Source organism: Taudactylus pleione, unplaced genomic scaffold (assembly GCF_031769625.1).
Source record: "Taudactylus pleione unplaced genomic scaffold, aTauple2 ptg000041l, whole genome shotgun sequence".
Lineage (NCBI taxonomy): Eukaryota > Metazoa > Chordata > Amphibia > Anura > Myobatrachidae > Taudactylus > Taudactylus pleione.
Genome location: NW_028284443.1, coordinates 38051772 through 38072959, shown reverse-complemented (window position 1 = coordinate 38072959; position 21188 = coordinate 38051772). Strand labels below are relative to the sequence as shown.

The 21188-nt window shown below is 42.3% G+C and overlaps 1 protein-coding gene across 2 annotated transcripts in view; it reads right to left on the bottom strand.

The window, feature by feature from the left end:
- Positions 1-2585: 2585 nt before the first annotated feature.
- The window catches only part of LOC148538105 (betaine-homocysteine S-methyltransferase-like), a 32239-nt gene continuing 13636 nt past the window's right edge, over positions 2586-21188 (bottom strand). For both annotated transcript variants that reach the window (XM_088458259.1, XM_088458250.1), the window contains exons 2-8: positions 15744-15811; positions 13359-13525; positions 11289-11392; positions 10772-10933; positions 8309-8514; positions 7828-7904; positions 2586-5636 (exon numbers count right to left, since the gene is read on the bottom strand). In XM_088458259.1, the coding sequence (XP_088314385.1) occupies positions 5557-5636; positions 7828-7904; positions 8309-8514; positions 10772-10933; positions 11289-11392; positions 13359-13525; positions 15744-15811 (864 nt within the window). In that variant the 3' untranslated portion in view covers positions 2586-5556. The remainder of the gene's footprint in view (positions 5637-7827; positions 7905-8308; positions 8515-10771; positions 10934-11288; positions 11393-13358; positions 13526-15743; positions 15812-21188) is intronic.

The following is a 21188-nucleotide window of genomic DNA, read 5'->3' as shown; positions in this document are numbered from 1 at the left end:
CAGACATCGATTCTCTTATCTGTATGGCTACATATGTTGCTAATAAAATATTGATATGCTGGGATACTGCAACATTGTATTTCTGAGGAACTGACTCTCCTCCTTAATATGTGCTGAATATAGACATCGATTCCCTTAGCAGTAGAGCTAATGTAAAGCTCTTATACTGTAAATGATACTGCTGGAACCGATGTAACATCGATATAACTAATAATTTAGCCAAAACAATGTCTTTATAACCTGCATGGCTACATATGTTGCTAATTAATTAATGATATGCTGGGATACTGCAACATTGTATTTCTGAGGAACTGATTCCCTCCTTAACATGTGCTGAATACAGACATTGATTCTGTTAGCATTAGAGCTAATATAATGCTCTCATAATTGATACTGCTGGAACCGATGTAACATCGATACAATTAACAATACCAGCAACATCGTATTTCTGAGGAACTGGATCTCCTCCTAAAATACGTGCTGTATATAGATATTGAACTCTTTAGCAGTAGAGCTAATGTAATGCTTTTATAATTGATATTGTTGGAACCGATGTAACATCGATACTACACAGAACGCTAGACTAAAACTAACTAATAATCACCGAGCTGATGTTATGCTCATATACTTTATGTTCTTGGATTGATTCAACCTACTGTAATTACACTATCGGTTCCATATTGATTATATGGCTTTAGCTCATAAGATATTAGAAGTTACTGGTTTGTCCAGCAGCCAATAAATCTCTCTCATTATAAGTGTGAGATCTTATGTTTATTTCAGTCTCAGTTGGTGACCTAATTACAGGGACACATTGCGGTCATAATTTATATGTATGTCCTATATATTTTGAATATGCAGTGGATATTGTAGAATATTATCTGATTATTGTTAAGGATGTTAGGCTAACAGTATTCCACAGATAATTGGTCCCAATTAAATGCATTTTTGATTTGTTGTATTAGATTCAGATATACTTATGATCTCCTTGGGATAGATTTTTTATTTATTAGTTTCCATCCTTGGTCTGCCATTACACGAGCAGGTGTGGTAATAAGATAATTTATTCAACAATTAGCACACAAAGACGTTCTTTTATTTTAATATTTCACTGGAGAGAATACAATTTATTATATAAATATTTTTAATATTCACTAATAAAAGTTAATTTTTATTACATTCTAAGTAAGTGCACCAGCAAAAGGACATTACTGTTTTCTTTTTCTTTCTTCTTGTATGATTAATCTTGTCCTTGGCAGCACGTCCCAAGTACTGTGTATATATACCGATATTTATTATTTTTGATATTGGGGTTTCCTGTTTATGAGGATAACATATTATCTACTGGTGCAGAAACCTTTCCCTGATTCCCCTTCCCTTACCTCCATGTGCCATTCTAGGCCAGATGAGGCTAGTAGAAAAAAGCTCAGAGGGCCAGACCAAATGATTCCGATGGCCTTATACGGCCTCCGGGCCTGAGGTTCCCCATCCCTGCTCCTAGGCCATACAGATTACATTTGGCACTTTTTGCTGATAACACACATCCTCTAACATTATAGGGTTGGACATCTATCCAATCTTTAAATTAACTATAAAAAAATTGGTAGCCTTGATATCTACCCCCAAGCCAGTTATAGCTGACTTGCAACAGTCTCTTCCATTTAAGTAGCACCCCACGCATCTCATATCTAGGGGTCCTGGTATCGAACAATATTGAGAGAGATTCACAGGGAGCTGGTGGTGTAGTCCTCTCAGAAGTTTTCCTGCCTTGGTAGTATGAATATTATTAAGATGACTGTTGTTCCAGATTTTATATCTGTTTCAAAGATTATCTGTGAGGATCCCTTCTAGCTTTCAGTCAGATTTTCAGCAGGTTATCTGCTTTTTTTGTTTGGGACAGGAGGAATCCCAGATTCAAACACATTGTTCTATATAGGCATAAACATCAGGGTGGCAAGCCGTTCTCAAAGAGCTGCTCTGAACAGGATTCTGATTGGACTAGGGGTGGAGGGGGGAAGTAGTGGCTAGGGATAGAAGAATTGTCCTTCTCTTCCTTTGGCTTATCTCACATGATGTGCAAAAATCCTAAATGTACGTCATCCCTCCATAGGTCCAACCTAAGATGTATGGAGATGACTTAGAACCCAGAGAGGGGTCTCCTCTGTCCTTTCTACCCTCAATCCTCTATTTCAGACCAGCTTTAAAAATCTTTAGTTACTGGTTGGCTGTGGGATGTCTAGACTTGATCAGTTGCTATCAAAGGGTACATACAAAGCCTTTTGGGGAACTTCAACATAAAGAGACAGTATTTATCAGTGGGTGGTGTATTGATCATCGGTAGAGACCTGATTTCTTTTAAAATGACATGTACACAAAAAAAAAAAAAAAAACTGGCGCATACCATATCTGGCATATACAAAATCAGTTTGCAGGACCCATTCGATGATGAACCCTTTTTCATGCAATTGTGAAACAAAGACTTGACAACCAGGAGGTGATGATGGTCTGGGACAAGGTCCAGTGCATCCGAAAAGAATTCACAGCGCTTCACTTTTTCCACATTTTGTTGTTACAGCCTTATTCCAAAATGGAATAAACTCATTTTTGCCCTCAAAATTCTACACACAATGGTCCATAGTAACAACATCTAAAAAGTTTTTTTGAGATTTTTGCTAATATAATTAAAAAAAAAAAAAAAAAAAACCCCATAAGAAATCCATTTATTCCATTTTGGAATAAGGCTGTAACATAACAAAATGTGGAAAAAGTGAAGCGCTGTGAATACTTTCCAGATGCACTGTATATGAGTTCATCAATGCCTGTTCACCTATCCTTTAAGTACTTCAGACCCAACACAAAGTTTTGACGAGATGGTACAGGTGCCCAGAAACAATACATACATATGTAGCTTCTGTTTCCCCTGCTGGAGGTGCCGTAAAGAAAAGGGCTCCATGTTCTAAGTTTAGTGTGCTCGACCCCTCATTATCCCCTTTTGGAACACAATAATCAGCCTGGCCAAGAAATTAGTGGGTCCCTCTGTCCCGTCGGCCCTGGGTTTTGGCTCCTCTCTTACTCAGATATTTCAGTGCGCTTATACAAGGAATCTCTGCTTAAGCATATTAATAATGCAGCACAAGCAATTATTCCTGATCACTGGAGCTCTTGCCTTCCTCTATTAGAGCAGCGGTTTTCAACAGCTGTGCCAGAGAGCCACTGGGTACATTTCACAGTACTGCAGCAGCCCGGGCCGCTGAGCTCCTCTGGGGGACTCAGGTGCGCCCGGGTAGTGACCTGCAAAAGACGACGCGGCGTGACATCACAGGTCATGCACGCCACGTTGGCCACTGCCTTCCCGCACGCTCATCCAGCCACCTGCATGGTAGCACGCCCGTACGCTCACTCGCCTGCTGCAGTGTGTGAGTGACATGGTGGGGAGCAATGTGTTTTTTTTGTTTGTGCCTGTGGAGGCCAGTCATGTTTTATTTTTTAGTGGGGAGCAATGTGTTTTGTTTTTTTGTTTCTGTGAGGGCCAGCCAATGTATGCGTTTTAGTCCTGTGGGGGCCGAAGTATGTGTTTTATTTTTCTGGGGCCAATGTAGTGTGTTGTTTATTCCTGCGGAGGCCAATATGTATGTTTTTTCATCTGTCTCGCACGCCGCATTGCCGGATGATGTGCCTTGGCAATCTTCAAATCTTGCGCTGTGTGCCTCAAGTTGAAAAAGGTTGAAAATCACTGAATTAGAGACTAGTGCCAAAGAATGGACTTCTAGATGTCCATGGATGACATCCTGCTCTCAACTACAGATAGGACGAGGATTACATGTGTACCTGGTGCAGCTGGATGAACTTCAAGGACTAATCCCTCATCTCCACATAGACTGTCAGTTCTTAAGTTTCTTGACAAGGAAATGTGCCTACCAATCTTTTGCAATATTGAGGGCCTACCAGTTGCTTGCTGTGCTGTGAAGAAGTCTCCGGGCTTATTATCTCTCCTTCCTATTCCACGTGTGCTTTTTTTCCTTTATTGTTTATATTTGTTTGTAAGTACAGGGATGTGTTATAATGTCTGTTTATGTTTAGTTATTTCTTCTAGTTATAGCATGGACTATGCTATGCTGTTTTTCTTATTTGTCTAAAAACAAAGAATTTATAAAAAAAAACTAACCAATTAAACTTTTTCCACATCATTTTCAAGGGTGAGGTATGTAATAGGACGCAAGTCATAACGTAATGTGTTGGCTACTTGATCATGAGGTCTACTGGGCATAAGGTGACGTAGTGTCTAAACTTCTTCTAATAGAGGAGTAGAAGTGCTCTTTCAGTGGGATTACCACTTTTAGTTGAATTAGGAATAGGCATAGGAAATCTCTCTATTGTAACTAAGAAGATGGTAAGCACTCATTATAGACTGATGTGCCACACAGAGAAGTGTTGGCCAGCATAATACAAGGGTGTAACCACCTCATACAATACAGTGCTTTACTTTTCTTCCAGACATTCAGCAGCCATAACATATTATGCTTTGTGTTGAATTAAATATATGTGCCTAGAAAACAATTCACCACTTATGCAGGCTATTGGGTGAGCTGAAGGTGTGGTAGGTAGATGTGGGTTACAACATTGTGACTATATAAGACTTTGCATACAGTAAGGTGCCAATACAAAAATACAGAGCTAATTACAGATCTACAATAGGCTAGCTGCTTCATAGGAAGGAGATGTAGTCAAAACTTAGACAATAGAGTCAACATTCATTATGTCGACATCACGTTGACAGTAATGTCAATCGTTTAAATGTCGACAGGCAACTGGATGGCATTCTCAGAATGTCGACAGATGAAATGTCGACATTAGGATTAGGGAACGTTGGGGGATCGGAGCTCTGACCCAGAAGTGACTGTCACATGACCGCTGGAGCTGTTGGGAGCAAGGTAAGTCACCAGGACGAAATGTCAACATTCTAAAATGTTGACATTTCATCACTGTCTACATGACCAACGTCGACATTATGACCATATTGACATTCTCATGCCAACATGATGAATGTCGACATCTCGCACGTAATCCCAAGGAAGAAGTACCAGAAAAACTGTAGGCAACAAGTTGAGCTTATGGTACTGTCAGGAAGGCACTCTGCAGCAATATATCTTTGCCCAATTTTCCTTGCATCCCATATGCAGTAGGGTGGCACTGGCTTTTATCTAATGGGTGCAGGATCTGCAGTGCACATGGGCACCTGAATTAAGGGGTGCTCACACCCTGCACCCATTGAATGTACTTTTCTTGTGGAAATCGCTGGGAAAATGCACATATATCTGGCACCATTTTCCCAGTGGTATGCGCATATGCTGGAGTACAGCAACATAACCCTAAAATGCAGAACTTTCACCTAAAATCTCTGCAATACCTCCTAAAGATATGTCCATGCCACAGAATCAAAGGCTTTCCAAATTTTTGTGTGTGAATTGCAAAGTAATTACTTTAGTCCATAAGGACTTATTAGCACAAAGAGTGATACTTCCATAGCAGCAGTTCTGACAGGGGACGTGCACTGAATTAATGCACATTGGGATTGCTGGCCAGCAGAATTTCTTTCAAACTTGCAATATCAGATGGAGTGGTCCGGCAACAGCCCCCTAGCATGATAAACATACGTATATTTACATATATAGTAAAATCAGTCAAGTAATGGTTTAGGGGCATATCCAACCGGAAGCAACATTTTTTGCAGCAAAAATTAACGTGCCTATCATGACCAATTTCCAATTACCGTGGCTATGTGCAGTCCCAATTCTCGCATTATCTAAATTCAGTTTTTTTTTTTAAATGGGGAAATCAGCCTGTACCCTAAAAAAAGACAATTTAATATTGGTTAATAGTATTATCTATTTCTGTTTAAAAATGATAAAAAAATAATTCTAAGTAAATAAATACTCTACTATTCATATGTATGCTTAAAAATGCCTGTTTTTAGTAATTTTAAGTAAAACAAAAAAACACCTGTAACTCCCACCTGCAATGTTTGCACCTGATCTGGAGCTACGAGAAAAAAAGCTGCATTAATTCCTATTGAAATTACCACGGCTAAAATTCTTGAGGCCAATTGAATAGGAAAAACCCTGCGGCTGGCCACAATTTGTAAAAAAAAAAAATGTACGCAGCCAATTAAATATGCCCCTTAATGTGTTCATATAAATTAAGTCATGGTCTAACTCAGGGACATGAAAAAAAAACTAAACAAAATCCAAAAGCATTCTGGGCCTGATTCAGCAAGGATTGCTATTCTGCAGTTGCTAATATAAACGGTGATATGCAAATGTTTGCATTCGCATTGCGATCGCAGCCTAACATAAAGACACCCACTTCCCCTTACTCACATCCGAATACTTGGGCAACATAGCTAAACAATCGGTAACATCGGACCCATATGCACAGTTAAGGCAGGTCAGACCTCACTCAGGAATTTCTAATTTCAGCGCGCGCTATAAGGCCTCAGGCTGCAGTGGCTAATTTACGCACGTCCCTGCAACGCCGTCCCAACGCACTGGCACGTCTGCATTCGCCCGACCAACACCCCGTCACCTCCCACAAACAGCACTTCCTGTCAATCACTCTGCCATGGGTCTGCGTAGCCTATGCAGTCGCAGTCCTGACCGCAATAGCTACTTTGCGCACTGCGATGCATGCGCAGTACGCAACAATCATCCGATAGCATGCGTAAAGGCAACTACAATCCTTGCTAAATCAGGCCCTCTGTCCTCAGAGCAGTCTCTCAGGATAGAGCTGTCCACCTGAAGGAGGAATACACTGTTTCAGCTTTAAAAATACTATTGAGGAAACCTAAATTTAAGATTTAAGGTTTCATATCTTATTAACTCTTATAAAGGCAAAAATGATTGCTGCTTTAAAAATACGAGAAGACTCACAGGTGTTCTTGCAGCGGCTGCAGCTCGCAACCTATTACATAAGCCCCTAGGTCTTCAGACAAACAATGCAAATGGTCTGTATTGTCTCAAACAGTATCACAGCATTCCACAGATTATGTCACAATTTCAGAGAATCGAAGGGAGTACTTCAAATGACCTGAGGATTCATACATGATTCTTCAGTGTGTTCAGGTGACGTGTGCATAACTAGGCACAGATCCAGTCATTTCACATACATGGACCTGTTCATTAAGCTAATTTACACGAAAATCATTTGGAAATGGCAGTTTATGTATTATTTAAGTCACCTGTCTGTATAAAAACAGCCTAACACACATACTACAGACCACAGTCACCATTATTTACAATGGAGACAGCAGTCTGACACAATTTAATAAGCTGATAACTGGTGCTCTCAGAGAGTATTAGCGCTTTTTCCTATGGGAAAACTATCAGACTGCGAAAAGAGATCTCTTCGCATCCCTGTACCACTTCCGCTGCTCCTCTTGCATGTGCAGGAACACTGATGGGACAGAACCTGGCTGTATATTCTTTATACAGTACAGGATTTGGCATTTGCTGGGACAGCTGCTTATCGGTGTTGCTGTCCCTGCAAGTGTACAATTATAAATAAAACTACAACCCCTACCGCCACAAATAGCGATGATAAGATATGTGTTAGTTATCAGGGAAAATCTGTGGGACATAATATATATGCTCCACAGATTGTGGTTTCAAAAGAACGACCATAATATATAAAGGTTCCAGAATGGAATGGTGACATACTGTAGATGCAGTTGTTTGGCTTATAGACAACCGGATCTGCCTATGAGTGAAAAGGTGTATAACCCCAATATTACATTATTAAATACACTGTAAAGTACAGACAATTCATACTCACCAATCCATCTGGCACCCAGCTGGACCCATTCTAGAGCATATTCAGACAGTGGCTTGTTTGTATTACATCTTTGCCAGCTACATTAGAAACAAAAGGAAAACATACAAATGAAGATTTACAGCTTAAAGGTGTCGCTTAAATTCAGTTAATCATCTTTAATTAATTAAATAGTAACCAAACTGAAAAGAGATCATTCAAAGTTACTACAGATTGAGTTATGATATTCCAATACAAACTTAATATATTAAAATTAATATGCTGTAAAACAGCTATATTTCACAGCAATTGTTATCTGTGGAGTTATACTAAGCCACTCACTATGCTATGCTCACTATATACACTATGCTAAAGTGTATATTGCTTTTTCTATGTGCTAGGATGGGCAGAAAGCTTGTGACACATCAGTGCAAAAATCTAAATTTTCCTGTATATTAAGACATTATTTCAACTCAACTGTCATTATTTCAACTCAATTACTTACCCCAAACTATGGTCCCATTTATCTCCACTGTTGGGGTAAACAATCCAATCAATGTTTAGACCTCTGTTTTTGTTAGCAGAAGTTAGGAGTGGACCCACAAAATCAGGGGCAGTACAATTCACCCCCACAGCAACCAGCTGGGTGGATCCTGCAGCAATTCTTACTGCTTTCTCAAAACTCTCTCCGTAGCTCGTAGATGATATGCTCTGTATTGTTAATGATATTATTAACATTTATTTATACATCGCCAGCATATAAGCTTTGTAATTGGAAACAAAACAGTAATGAAACAATAGTGGGTAATAAAAGATAATGCAAAAATTTCAGTTAGATAGAGCTTAAGACAAAACATCTCTAAATTCATACAAAAGATGTCTAAAATTAAAAATAAAATCCAGTTTACCTCAGCTTTGTTTCTGCCTAATTGTGCAAGCAAGATCTCAGCTCTGAGGGCATGCACATAATCTGCCTGAGCAACTGGCAGACAAGGTGGGCTGTGTACACAAGATATAAACCAAGCACAAAATCACAAGTTCCTATTTTCCATCCAATATATATGTGTAAAAAGGGAGCTGACAGGATGGGTATGTGGGATCCCGGCATGCAGGTGGCGACATGGCGACCACTTAGATCATGTTAACCGGATCAGCATTAAACTGTAAACATGCTGGTAAAGCATCATGTTCAAAGTTGTGGAGGTGATCCAATTACCATACGGTAAGTAACATGTTCAACTTGTCGACATGCCAGCACCAGCATGCCGGCATCTACACTGTCAATCCCGTAACTACTTCCCAACAGGACTACTTGACTGTTTATCCTTTGACAAACTACTTTTTGAAAATGTAAACAGGATTTTAAAAAGAATTGGAACTTTACGTTCTGTGATTGGGGATCCAGATTCCAGTATTGTTCTTTATGGCTTATAAAGCTACTGAATTCCTTGACTGTGCATTCTAAAGTATCATTCATAACACATAATTCGTTAGAACTATTAGTATATATTATTTGAATAGTTTTTATTAGTGCAATAAACCTTTCTAATTTTGTGCTGGTTTCTGACTTGGACAGTGTGTCCCTGTGTAGCGCTGCTATTCCTTTTGTGTTGATCTGTGTTAATTAAAGATAATTACGTTGCCATTTAGACCACCGTTCCTAGTGCACATCTCCAGCTCACTTTGCACTTTATACATGGTGCTGCTATTTTAAATATTATTTATTTGCAGTTGGTGCTTCAGTTTTCTTTCTTTGCATTTTATGCTCTTCGGATGTGATAACATTCTTTTTTTTTTAAACGACAGTGGTTTTTTTTTTGTTAGACATTTCCATTACATTCTAACATTTCATACATTTGTGTGGTAGCCAAAAAAGAAACCATACGGGTAACCGATGTACGCAAGATATAAATCAAGATAATAAATTCTACACAGATTTTTACAGACTACATTTGATTCAAATATCCACTTGCTCCAGAGGTTCATTTTATTAGATTGTAAGATCTCGCTAGCACGGCTTCCATACATGTGTTTTGTATAAGTCTATTCTCTTGCGCGTTTTGTATCATGCTTTAGGATTGTTCTGTGCCTTGTTTCTTAGATCTTATGTACGAGTGCATGTATTCTTTTTGAATGTTCTATATATTGCATTTGCTTATTTTGCAGAAATTTCCATGTTACCACTGTCTGGCACTGCAGAACTTTGTGGTGCCATGTGAATAAATAATAATAATATTATTATATTGATGTATATATCTGTTTTGCCTGTGCACATCAAATTAATGAACTTACTGTACTTCTGACCACTGCTCCTTTTTCAAGTATAATTTATATCTCCCTAATGGGCATATGTAGCAATTATCGGGTATCAGACAATTCGTGGCAATAAGAAATTATATGCCGCCCTAATGTATCATATACCACATGCAGAGACAGTGGTCTTCACTCCTCTATCGGCACTCATGAGCGCTACTGCACATGCGCGGTCTACTTACCATGCATATGCAGCTGCCATTGCCGGGGAGGGTTCCGGAGGAACCCTCTCCTGGTAATTTTTGGGAAATGTAGCCAATAGGATACAATGGCTAACGCCAACTTTAGATGTTTTGCAGTCCGGAGCTTGGTAAATCTGACAGCATCGCATCCCCATAGAAACCTATGGGGGTTGCAGCTGCTGTTGGAAATGGAAGGACTGCACCAGATATAGGAGATATCTGCTGTGGTCCTTCCTTCATACATTGGGGTAATACCTAATATATGGGGTATCCCCCGAAAATGGGTCTTTTTAGGGGATGTATCGCAAATATTGAATGATTAATAGGCCCCTAAATATCTTGCAAATATCAATACAGGTGTCAGTGCTTGGATAACAGCAGAACAATTACAGAACTCCTGGAGAGATGTCAGGCTGATTACCATATTTCTATGAGAGCAGAAGAGCTTCTATTACTAGTCAGCGCTCACTCACCTGGCATGAGTAGGACAGCCATGCTTTAGTGTTGGGGAACTCCCTCAGAAGCTGCACAAGGGCCTCTGCCTCCTTTTGACCAGGAATGGTCTCAAAAGCAAAGAGGTCAATTCCAGCAGATGCTAAACTTTGCATCTGCATACGATGCCAGTCTTTTAAATCCTACATAAAACAACACAATGCATTATTATATTATAAGAGATATATTTACTAAAGTGAGAGCTTTTGGAAGTGGAGATGTTGCCCATAGCAACCAATCAGATTCTAGCTATTATCTTCTGGAAGGTGCTAATTAAATGTTAAGTAGAATCTGATGGGTTGCTATGGGCAACATCTCCATTTCTAAAACCTCTCACTTTAGTAAATATACCCCTAAGTGCCAGAACAGAAACTAGCAGGATGCTTCTAATAATAATAATAATAATAAGAAGAAGAAGAAGCACAATAAATTAAAAGAAGCCTTAGCAGACTATTATTAGATTATAAACTGTTAAAGCATAAGCAGTTGTGCGCATACCTCAATACTACGGTCTTTCATGTAACTTCCTGTGTATTCAGAGCCATCATGGAGGAACGCTCCATATGGGCCTATAGAGCCAGCAATTATAGCTTTTCTACTCCCTGCAAAATGACATTGAAATAACAGATCAGTCAAACTACCTAACGTATTACATTTTACAATATGTTCAGTTGGGAAACTAATGCCAATGCAATCTGTCAGGGTACAAGTTACACATATACTCATATCTAGCCATGTTGCAATTCTATACTTGCTCTTGGTAATAAGTATAGGTGCACAAAACCCATGTTGATTGGGATTCAGCCGAGTACTAAGAGTATTTAAAATGATTTGGGGTTGGCAAAACACAGAATTATTACTTTCCAGCACTGATCTTGTCCTCACAGTGAAAACATTCAATGAATTACACTGACATCTATTAAATATGAATAAAAATTATAGGGTTTGCATACAGTCAAAGTTAACAGAATCCTATGCAACAGTAGCTGGAGTTCATTCTAAGTATATACAGATGTGCCCTTATACATCTTTTCTGCAGTTGTGCTAAGGTCCAGTGAGGTCTTTATTGCTTCTTTCTTTGCTGAAAATGCGTCTAAGTCACAATGTTCTGTGACTTTGATGCAGCAGCAGACTGTGCTGATTCATTTGATATGCAACACTTGTATATCTGTGTGTGACTGAGTCTCTGAATCTGTATACGAAGTGCTACAATGTAGCGGCCGCAGCTTTTTTCATCCCAAGTTCCGTTGTTGTTCATATACAGACTCAAGTGCACACAGATATACACATACCAAATGAAAGTGTCACATTTTTGGCAAAACAAGATGCCCGATGCTAGCAGAGTAGCACGAGAGCTGGTGGCTCACTCATGCCAGGCAAGTCGTGCTGTGTGGCGTATTGAGGCTAGATATATGAGGACACATCTGTATATGTTTGTGTGTGTACTATAAATTTGCATATGTGTATTTGGCATTGCTACTCTATTAATAAGCTGCACAAACAATAAGAACAGAGGTTCTGGTGCAAGTACTGTAAGCTATTTTGTCTTGGAGTTGAATGTATTAAAACACTATAATAGCTAGAAAGCTGAATTTATTTTGATCACCGAGTATCTGCTGGGTGATACTCCTTTTCATTTTTTTTTTCATTTCTGTGCGACAATAATAATAAGAATTTAAAAATGTATATTATTATTATTATTAATAATATGTTTAATAAAATGAGGTGTTATTTTGCTGAAATTTGAAGTTGCTAAAAAATATATCCAGCATCTTTCCTTAATGGGAATCGAACCCAAGTTGAAGGATGTGTAAAGCATTGACGATACCACTAGCCCAAGGTAGCCACATGGAGCTGCACCCATGCAGTAATGTCACTGAATGCAGTGAATTTTTTTTTTATTGTGGTGTGTTTCCCAACCCTGCATTTACTTTTCTACGTCAATTACTCTGTGTGTGCGACTTTCAGTATTTACAGTTAGATATTACAGCTACAGTAGTTTCCCGTAAAAGTCGCACAAGCAGTGTTTGTAGTTGAGTGGTGATTTCATAGAGCGCCCCTCAACCCCACCGTTCATTTGTAAGGAATTACAGCACTGTGTGTGCGCAGCAGGTGCCTGCAGAACAATGTACATGGCACAAGTAATCACACGGGCAGTCTTCAATAAAAAAAAAAAAAAAACCACCATTAGTATTACTACAGTATATTGAAAAGACTGTTTACACTTTACAGTAAGATTGGCCTGTCTGTCAGGGGTTACTATTGTATTCTGTAGTGCCGAATCCATCCACTGCTGTATTATTCAGCACTGTACTTTTCATTAGTAGAGAAATTGCCACCCAGTGGAGAAGCTGTGTATTGCATGTCATGGATCCTCTTACCACGCCAACCCACGCTATTTTCATGCCGCGACTAGGACGCCTGTCTGCTGCGACTACAGCAAGGATGAGTGTGGACACTTCTGTATGTCACTGTGGTGGTGACTGTCTACATATTGACTGTAATAGATGCTGATTTGGGTTATCCATGTCTTAGTCCAATACCAAAGAACATTAAAAGATACATTACCTGAGGACTGTTTGGTGAACTCTTCTGCAGCTTCTTTTGCTAAACATACTCCCACTTTAAAAAGTTCTGCTGCCTCATCGCCATTCAGCCCAAGATATTTTTTAAATCCTTCAATGCTTGCCTGATAGGTTGCTGTGCTCAGTACATCAGCCCCACTCTTCAGAAAGCTGAAAAACATTTACACAGACACTTATAAAGACAAAGATATTGTTAAACATATCGGGGCTGATGAACGCAGATGTAAAATGCGTTCACCAAAAAAGTTGCAATTGCGGGAACAGGGCCGGATTAAGGGGGGGGCGGCAGGGGCGGTCATCCCTGGGGCCCCCACACAGGGTCGGTGTGACCCTGCCGAGAACAGGTGTCTGACGGCACCTGTTCCCGGATGGGGTCTCAGCTGCCGCGGCTCTGAGTTCTAATGTATCCAGCAGCACATATCATATGTTTGATATAGATATATATATAAATATATATTATAATGGCACAGTCGTGCCCTTATATTAAGGCTGCATCTATTAAAACAGATTTCTCCATAGTGAATTCCGAAGGGGGGGGCAGGGTATTCAAGGGGCTACACCTCAAAAGCTATTAGAGGTACGGATCTGAAATTTGGCATGGCCGGGTAGAACTGTCACTGGATGCGGCATGCCAAATTTCAGGACATAAACATAAAAAATGAGGACATGAGAGTAATCTAAAGCTCCAACTGTCACAGTTTTCTGACATTCTCAATTAGGACCACTTTTCTGCTGTAGTCTATGGTTTTTTTTGGGAAGGCAAAACTTAGACTTCGGGTTTGTTGTATTAGGTAGCTATTGTGCCAGGGTACGTGCTTTTGGGGATCAGGTAAATTAGAAAGTTACAGTTTTTAAACTATTACCTCAAGAATGCGCCATTATAAAAGATAGGACTTTCCAACTTGTTGTGCAGCCTCAGTAGGAGCCTCCAGCAGGTGTTTGCATAAAAATGGCCGTTGTTTGTGGGCGATAGCGGCGCTGGAAAACACCAATGGTAGCAGCAGCGGGGACACAGAGGCGGCGATGGGGACATCAGCGGCAGCGGGACGCAGTTGCGGCGGAGGGTCCGGCGGCAGTGCAGGCGGGCCTGGATCCGAGAGGATCCAGTCCCCGCCAGCCATTCTGGCAAGTACTATTTTTAAAATTCAAAGATGGCCGCCACAAGCCAATCACGGCTCGTGGCAGCAATGTTTGAATTTCAAAAATGGTGCTGAGGTGCCATTTTTGAAATGGGTGCCGCTGCCGTACTTGGCAGAATGGCTGGCAGGGACTGGATCCTCTCTGATGCAGGCCCATCGCCGACACCTGAACAGGCGCAGGTCCCACAGCTGCCGGGTGCCGCCGCGAAATGTGATTGGCTCGCGGCGGCCAATCACGACTCACGACGTCATTGGAGGCGGCGGCACCTGAAGAGGAACACAGAAGTCCTGGGGAGGTGGCAGCCACCCCCCAGGTGAAGATGCCAGGAGCCCTGGCGGGTGGGCGCTGACCAGGCGGAGACGCTGAAGCCCTGGCGGGTTGGCGCCCGCCAGGCGAACACACCAGAAGCCCCAGTGGGCAGTGGCCATGTAAAAGAGCTAACAGGCTGCTGCCCACTAGGTGAAGATGCCGAAGCCCTGGTGGGTTGGCGCCCGCCTGGCGAAGACGCCGGAAGTCCTAGTGGGAGGCAGCCACAAAAAAGAGCTGACACAGGCTGCCGCCCACTAGGTGAAGACGTCGAAGCCCTGGCGGGTTGGTGCCCGCCAGGTGAAGACGTTGAAGCCCTGGCGGGTTGGCGCCAGCCAGGCGAAGACACCAGAAGCTCCAGTGGGCAGCGGCCATGTAAAAGTGCTAACAGGCTGCCGCCCACTAGGCGAAGATGCCGAAGCCCTGGTGGGTTGACCCCCGCCTGGCGAAGACGCCGGAAGTCCTAGTGGGCGGCAGCCATGAAAAAGATCTAACACAGGCTGTCGCCCACTAGGTGAAGATGCCGAAGCCCTGGCGGGTTGGCGCCCGCCAGGCGAAGACACCAGAAGTCTTAGTGGGAGGCAGCCACGAAAAAGAGCTGACACAGGCTGCCGCCTACTAGGTGAAGACGTCGAAGCCCTGGCGGGTTGGCGCCCGCCAGATGAAGACGCTGAAGCCCTAGCAGGTTGGTACCCGCCAGGTGAAGACGCCGAAACCCTGGTGGGTTGGCCTGCGTTGTTCCTGCTTTGGTGATAGGGCAACGACAGCTGAAGCTGTCGATATCGATAGTTGCAGCTGTCGGAACAGTCAGTGCCACTGATCGTTCATACATTGCCCATCACATTGGCACTGATATCTTGTAGATAGCAATGCCGATAATAACAGGGGCGCATAGTTAGGGTTCAATTCAAGGTAAACTTACTTAGTGTGTACTTTTTTAATTGCTTGAGGATTCGTATGAAGAAGTCTCGCACTCCATAGTGGGTCTCCCTTAAACAGAATAAATGAGTGAAAAGACAAGATCACATTTACTGTCATTTCTCCATTAAAATCAATAAACAGATAAAAGAATAAAAAACAAACAACAATTAATCAACAATAATGTTTATATGAACAACTTACGGGTCAGTTCTTTCTGCCTTACACATGTGCCAAGATTATTAGCAGAGATAATGTAGTTGTAATTTTTAATAATATTATGAACCCATCAAAGTATTATATGTTAATATTTAGCTTTCTCAAAATAGTCATATGTATTGTGGGGGGGGGGGGGGTGTCATCATGAGTGCATTTAGCAAAGAAGGATGTGCACAAATTATAAATGTTTGTATTTTCATAATTTGGGAGGTAATATAATATTGTTTTCTCCTATTAACTTCATTCTTAAAGGCACATCACACATACAATAATAAGGCATTGTAACAAGCATGGCCGGCGGTTCAAATCCCGACAGCGGCATCCTGGCAGCAGTGAAAATCCTGATCGTCGAAAGGTAAGTATTCACTAACCTAACCTTAGGGGTGCCTAACCCTAACCTCCCCAAGTGTCTAACCCTAATCCCCCCTCTAAGTGCCTAAACCTAACCCCCCTTCCCTGCTGCCTAAGCCTAAACTCCCGGGAGGTGCCTAACCCAAAGTCCCCCCGGGAACCCTAAACCTAACCCTCCCCCCCACGGTTGTCTGCGCCTAGCTTACCTTCGATCGGTAAGCCGGGTGTTTGGCTCCCAGCATAGGTAAAATGACAGACGTTGGGATTTCGACGCCTGTCATTTAGCCCTTGCCGGGATTAGACAGTCGTGAAGCCAATGGTCGGGATTCCGTCCATCGGCTTCCCGACTGCTTCCCTAGGAAAGGGCTACTAACCCTAGATGGCTATAGCTACCCGGACCAAGCTCTGGAATACTTTGCTTTCCGTAGCTTGGTAAATCTCACACTATAGCAGCCCCCATAGGCACCTATTGCTATCAGAAATGGGGGAACCGCAGTGTTTTCAGGGGATTTTCCACAAAATTATTTAAAGAAATATGCCCCTTAAACTGTAAACACCAACGGGTCAGAGACTGATGTGAATGATTACTTTGAATAGTAACTAAGCATGCCCTAGACCCGTGGTCGCCAACCTGTCACTCGCGAGCCACCGGTAGCTCGCGGCCGCAATCTTGGTAGCTCACGGACACTGCCAGCAGCCTCGCGGCTTACCACATTAAGAGACGCGCTGACCGGGCACTTGTTTGGAGTGAGTGTGGGACCTGGCCATCCACTGTCCCACCTGCACAATCTATCAAGCAGCCCCCTGCTCCCCGCCGACAGCTCTCCACAGGCATCCGAGGTAGAATCGGGCACCTTAAAAGGGGTGTGGGACCTGTCCATCCTCTGTCCCGCCTGCACAAACCCATTCAGCAGCATTCGTTGTAGGAGTTTTCAGACCATCTACATGACCATCTGTATTGCATCCGGATTGCGTGCGACATTGATAATTTGCTAATATAAAACTTAATAGCCTTTATTTCATAATATTAAAATTTTTCTCCAATTGAAACAGAAACAATATATTAAAAACATAATAAAACATCATAAAAAGGAAGTGTAGAAAAGTTAAATAATGAGAATTAAAACATTAGTACAGAGGCTATAACTATAGTTCATGTATATTGGATTGTTATCCTATAAATGAAAGACAGGCATTGTGACTATATAGTTTTATATCTTCTATAACTAGTGTTATATCTTATAGATAGCAGACTAATGATTAATTCAATATTAGGGAAATAATGTGGCTAATATAACATGGTTCTTTATTTCTTCACCAGTTGTAACATCATTTATCCCATACATCGCTGTGGGTAAAGGCGTGTATCCACTAGACGAGAAAAATGAGCGATTGAATGATTACGACATCGTAATCGGTCTATCGCTCATTAATCGTTCATTAACTGTGCAGTAAAATTATGAAAACGTCCAGCGATGCGCATTCCCGCTGATTGTTATCAGCATTTGTCATCGCCTGAACATGCAGGCCAACCTGTCGACATGTTCGGGGATGAGGGAGGGTGCCTGCACTGAATGACATATCGTTCAGTGTGGGCACAATATCCACTGCACAGTATAATAAACGATTGCACGATTACAATGGGGAAGCAGTCGGGGAGCCGATGGACGGAATCCCAACTGTCAGCTTCCCGACTGTCTAATCCAGGCAAGGGCTAAATGACAGGCGTCGAAATCCCGACGCCTGTCATTTTACCTACGCCGGGAGCCCAACACCCGGCTTACCGATGGAAGGTAAGCCGGGCGTGGATAGCCGCAGGGGGGTGGTGGTTAGGTTTAGGCACCCCCCGGGAGGTTTGGTTTAGGCTAGGGGAAGGGAGGGTTAGGGATAGGCACTTAGAGGGTGGGTTAGGGTTAGGCACTTGGAGGGAAGGTTAGGGTTAGGGGGGAGAATAGGTTAGTCAATACTTACCTCTCGACGATCGGGATTTTCACTGCTGCCGGGATGCCACTGTCGGGATTTCAACCGCCGGCGGTAAATCATACTGAATCCATTAAATGTTGTAATCGAACAGTCGTTCCACTCTTGTGTAGTCAGGGCCGGCCCTAGCCCAAATTTTTTGGTAAGCGAGTATATTTTTTGGCGCCCCCCTATGCAGTGCCACTTTTACAGTGCACCCGGTAGTGGTCCCCCCTGTACAGTGCCCTTTGTGCCCCCAGTAGTAAGCCCCTTATATAGTGCCCCCAGTAGTAGCCCCCCTATGCAGTTCCCCTTATATAGTGCCCCCAGTAGTGGTCCCCCCTGTGCAGTGCCCCTTGTGCCCCCAGTAGTGGTCCTCCCTGCGCAATGCACCCAGTAGTGGTACTCCCGATGAAGTGCCCCCGGTAGTGGTACCCCCTATGCAGTGCCCCTTATATAGTGCCCCCAGTAGTAGTCCCCCCCGTGCAGTGCCCCTTGTGCCCCCAGTAGTAAGACCCTTATATAGTGCCCCAGTAGTACTTCCCCCCCAATGCAGTGCCCCCAGTAGTAGTCCCCCCATGCAGTGCCCCCAATAGTGGTACCCCTTATGCAGTGCCCTTTAAACAGTGGCCCCAGTTGTAGTTCCCCTCCCTATGCAGTACCCCCAATATTGCCCTTTATATAGTGCCCCCAGTAGTAGTCTCCCCCCTTGTAGTGCCCCTAGTAGTAGTCCCCCCATTGTTGTGCCCCCAGTGGAGGTCCCCCCCCTTGTAGTGCTCCCAGTAGTAGCCCCCCCTTGTAGTGCCCCCAGTAGTAGCCCCCCCCAGTAGAGAGACACATAATAAAAATAAAAAAAAACATTTGCCTGAAACCCCGCTCCTGCTCCAGCCGCCGCTATCAGCTCCTCCGTCCATCCTCCCGGGCTACTTTGCATTATGAGAGAGACGTCATGACGTCTCTCCCATTACCCACTGCGGGAGCCGGAAGATGGCTCCGGCAGTGGGCGCAGCAGCCGATGAGAGTCTGACAGACTTTCATTGGCTGCTAATTACAACAAACAGACAGCTGCCGGCGGCTGTGTGTTTGGCACTGTGTAACTCCGTCCGGTCAGCGCTAAACACGTGGTGCAGCTGTGTCATAGAGACACAGTCTGCCCGCGGCCCATATGGTACCATGCGTAATGGTAGAATCGGCCCTGCGTGTAGTGGATACACACCTTAATTCTTTCCTTAAAGATATTCATTTGGAGTACAGTATTATAAATGACAGACTGCATTTTCTTGTGGCTGAATGATTTTATGTTTAGGTTAATGAACATTTCTCCTTATAAGGACATACAGGGCACGATGCATCATGTGTAACATATTGCATGCGATATATTCCGCCACTTAACACAATTTTTTTAACACCATGGGCCAAATGTAATAGGGTGAGAGTTTGGAAAATGCGAGAGTTAAACTCGGCCAATGTAATAGAGTCCAAGAACAGGCAAACTCGTATGTTTTTCAGACTCAAAAAAACTCTCATGATTTAAACTCTCATCCAGATGTTTTCCCGTTTTGAAAATACAACTCGATAAATTTAATAGTGTGAGAGTTTACTGCTAAACATTTTATAAACTCTCACCATATTACATTTGGCCCCATATGCATGGATAATTGTGACTATAAATGCAAAGTGCAGCTCTTCCAATAAGAGCTGTCGCTTGTGTTGTGAGGACTTCCGGGTTTATGACCCAGGAGTCCTACTGGGCATATATCTCTGTCAGCCTGCGTATGTGCAAGCAATGTGTGCAGGGGGGGGGGCATTGCCAATCGGGTATAAGCACTGGAAAGGTTTGTCTTCTAGAGCCTGATACATATGGGGAATGCAGCAAACCCCCCGATAACAGCAGTTTTCTGAGTTTTTAGCACATTTTGCCCTTAGTACATCCCACCCGCAGTCTGAAATAGTCAGAAATAGCCTCGATAACTAGGTATCTACAAAATTAATCTCTCAGCAGAACATCTGGTAATACAGTTTTTGTTTTTTTTCAGTAATATAAGCAAATGTTTAGACTTGTTTCTTCTGTTGAGTTAATTAATAATTCACTGTTATTTATACCATTGATTATATCCACTCAGTACTTGGTTAATGCCATCCATAGAATATATTTCATATTATTGTATTCCTTATTATAAGGTTAATGCAGCTCACAGATTTAGTATAAGACTGTCTGCAAAGCACCCTAGAATAATGAACTGTAATCTCATAAAATGTCTGCTATATAGCTGATCTCTGAATGGGACATCTGGCGCTGTGGCATTGTGATTTAGACTTTGAACTTGTTATTTCAATTGAAGTTTGAACTTGTGATATCAATTGATGTAACAAGTTAAAATTCTAAATCAAAGTGCACAACAAATTTAAGATGGGGTCTAACTAATGACTTACAATGGAATTTTATGTTTGCAATTATCCCCCTTTTCATGCATCAGAGTTTAGTTTGCCTTTGCAACTTCTCAGCAACGAGATGAAGTGTTGCAAGCATTAATTTACAAACATTAATTACAATAGAAATTATGTAACATTGGAGTACATTTATTAATGATCACAATGCTTCCTTGTTGGTAAACTGATGCCAAAAAAAGAGATCAATGTGCTTAACTGTTAAATCCTTTTCTTCGATTCCATAGGGGACACACGCTCTACGCTATGTATAGGTTGGTGGGAATGGAGTCTGGGCACCAAACAGTTAACTTTGTTCATCACAGCCCAGGCTTCCCCCTCCCCCTATACCCCGCCCGCAGCCACTTCAGTTAAGTTAACAAGCCTAATTCGAGAAGGAGAAGAAGGAAGACCAACACGTACTCAGGTTCAAACACACAGGAAATGTGAAAAGGAGACGGTGCAGGAAGGTCCGCCGCAGCATAAGTGTGGC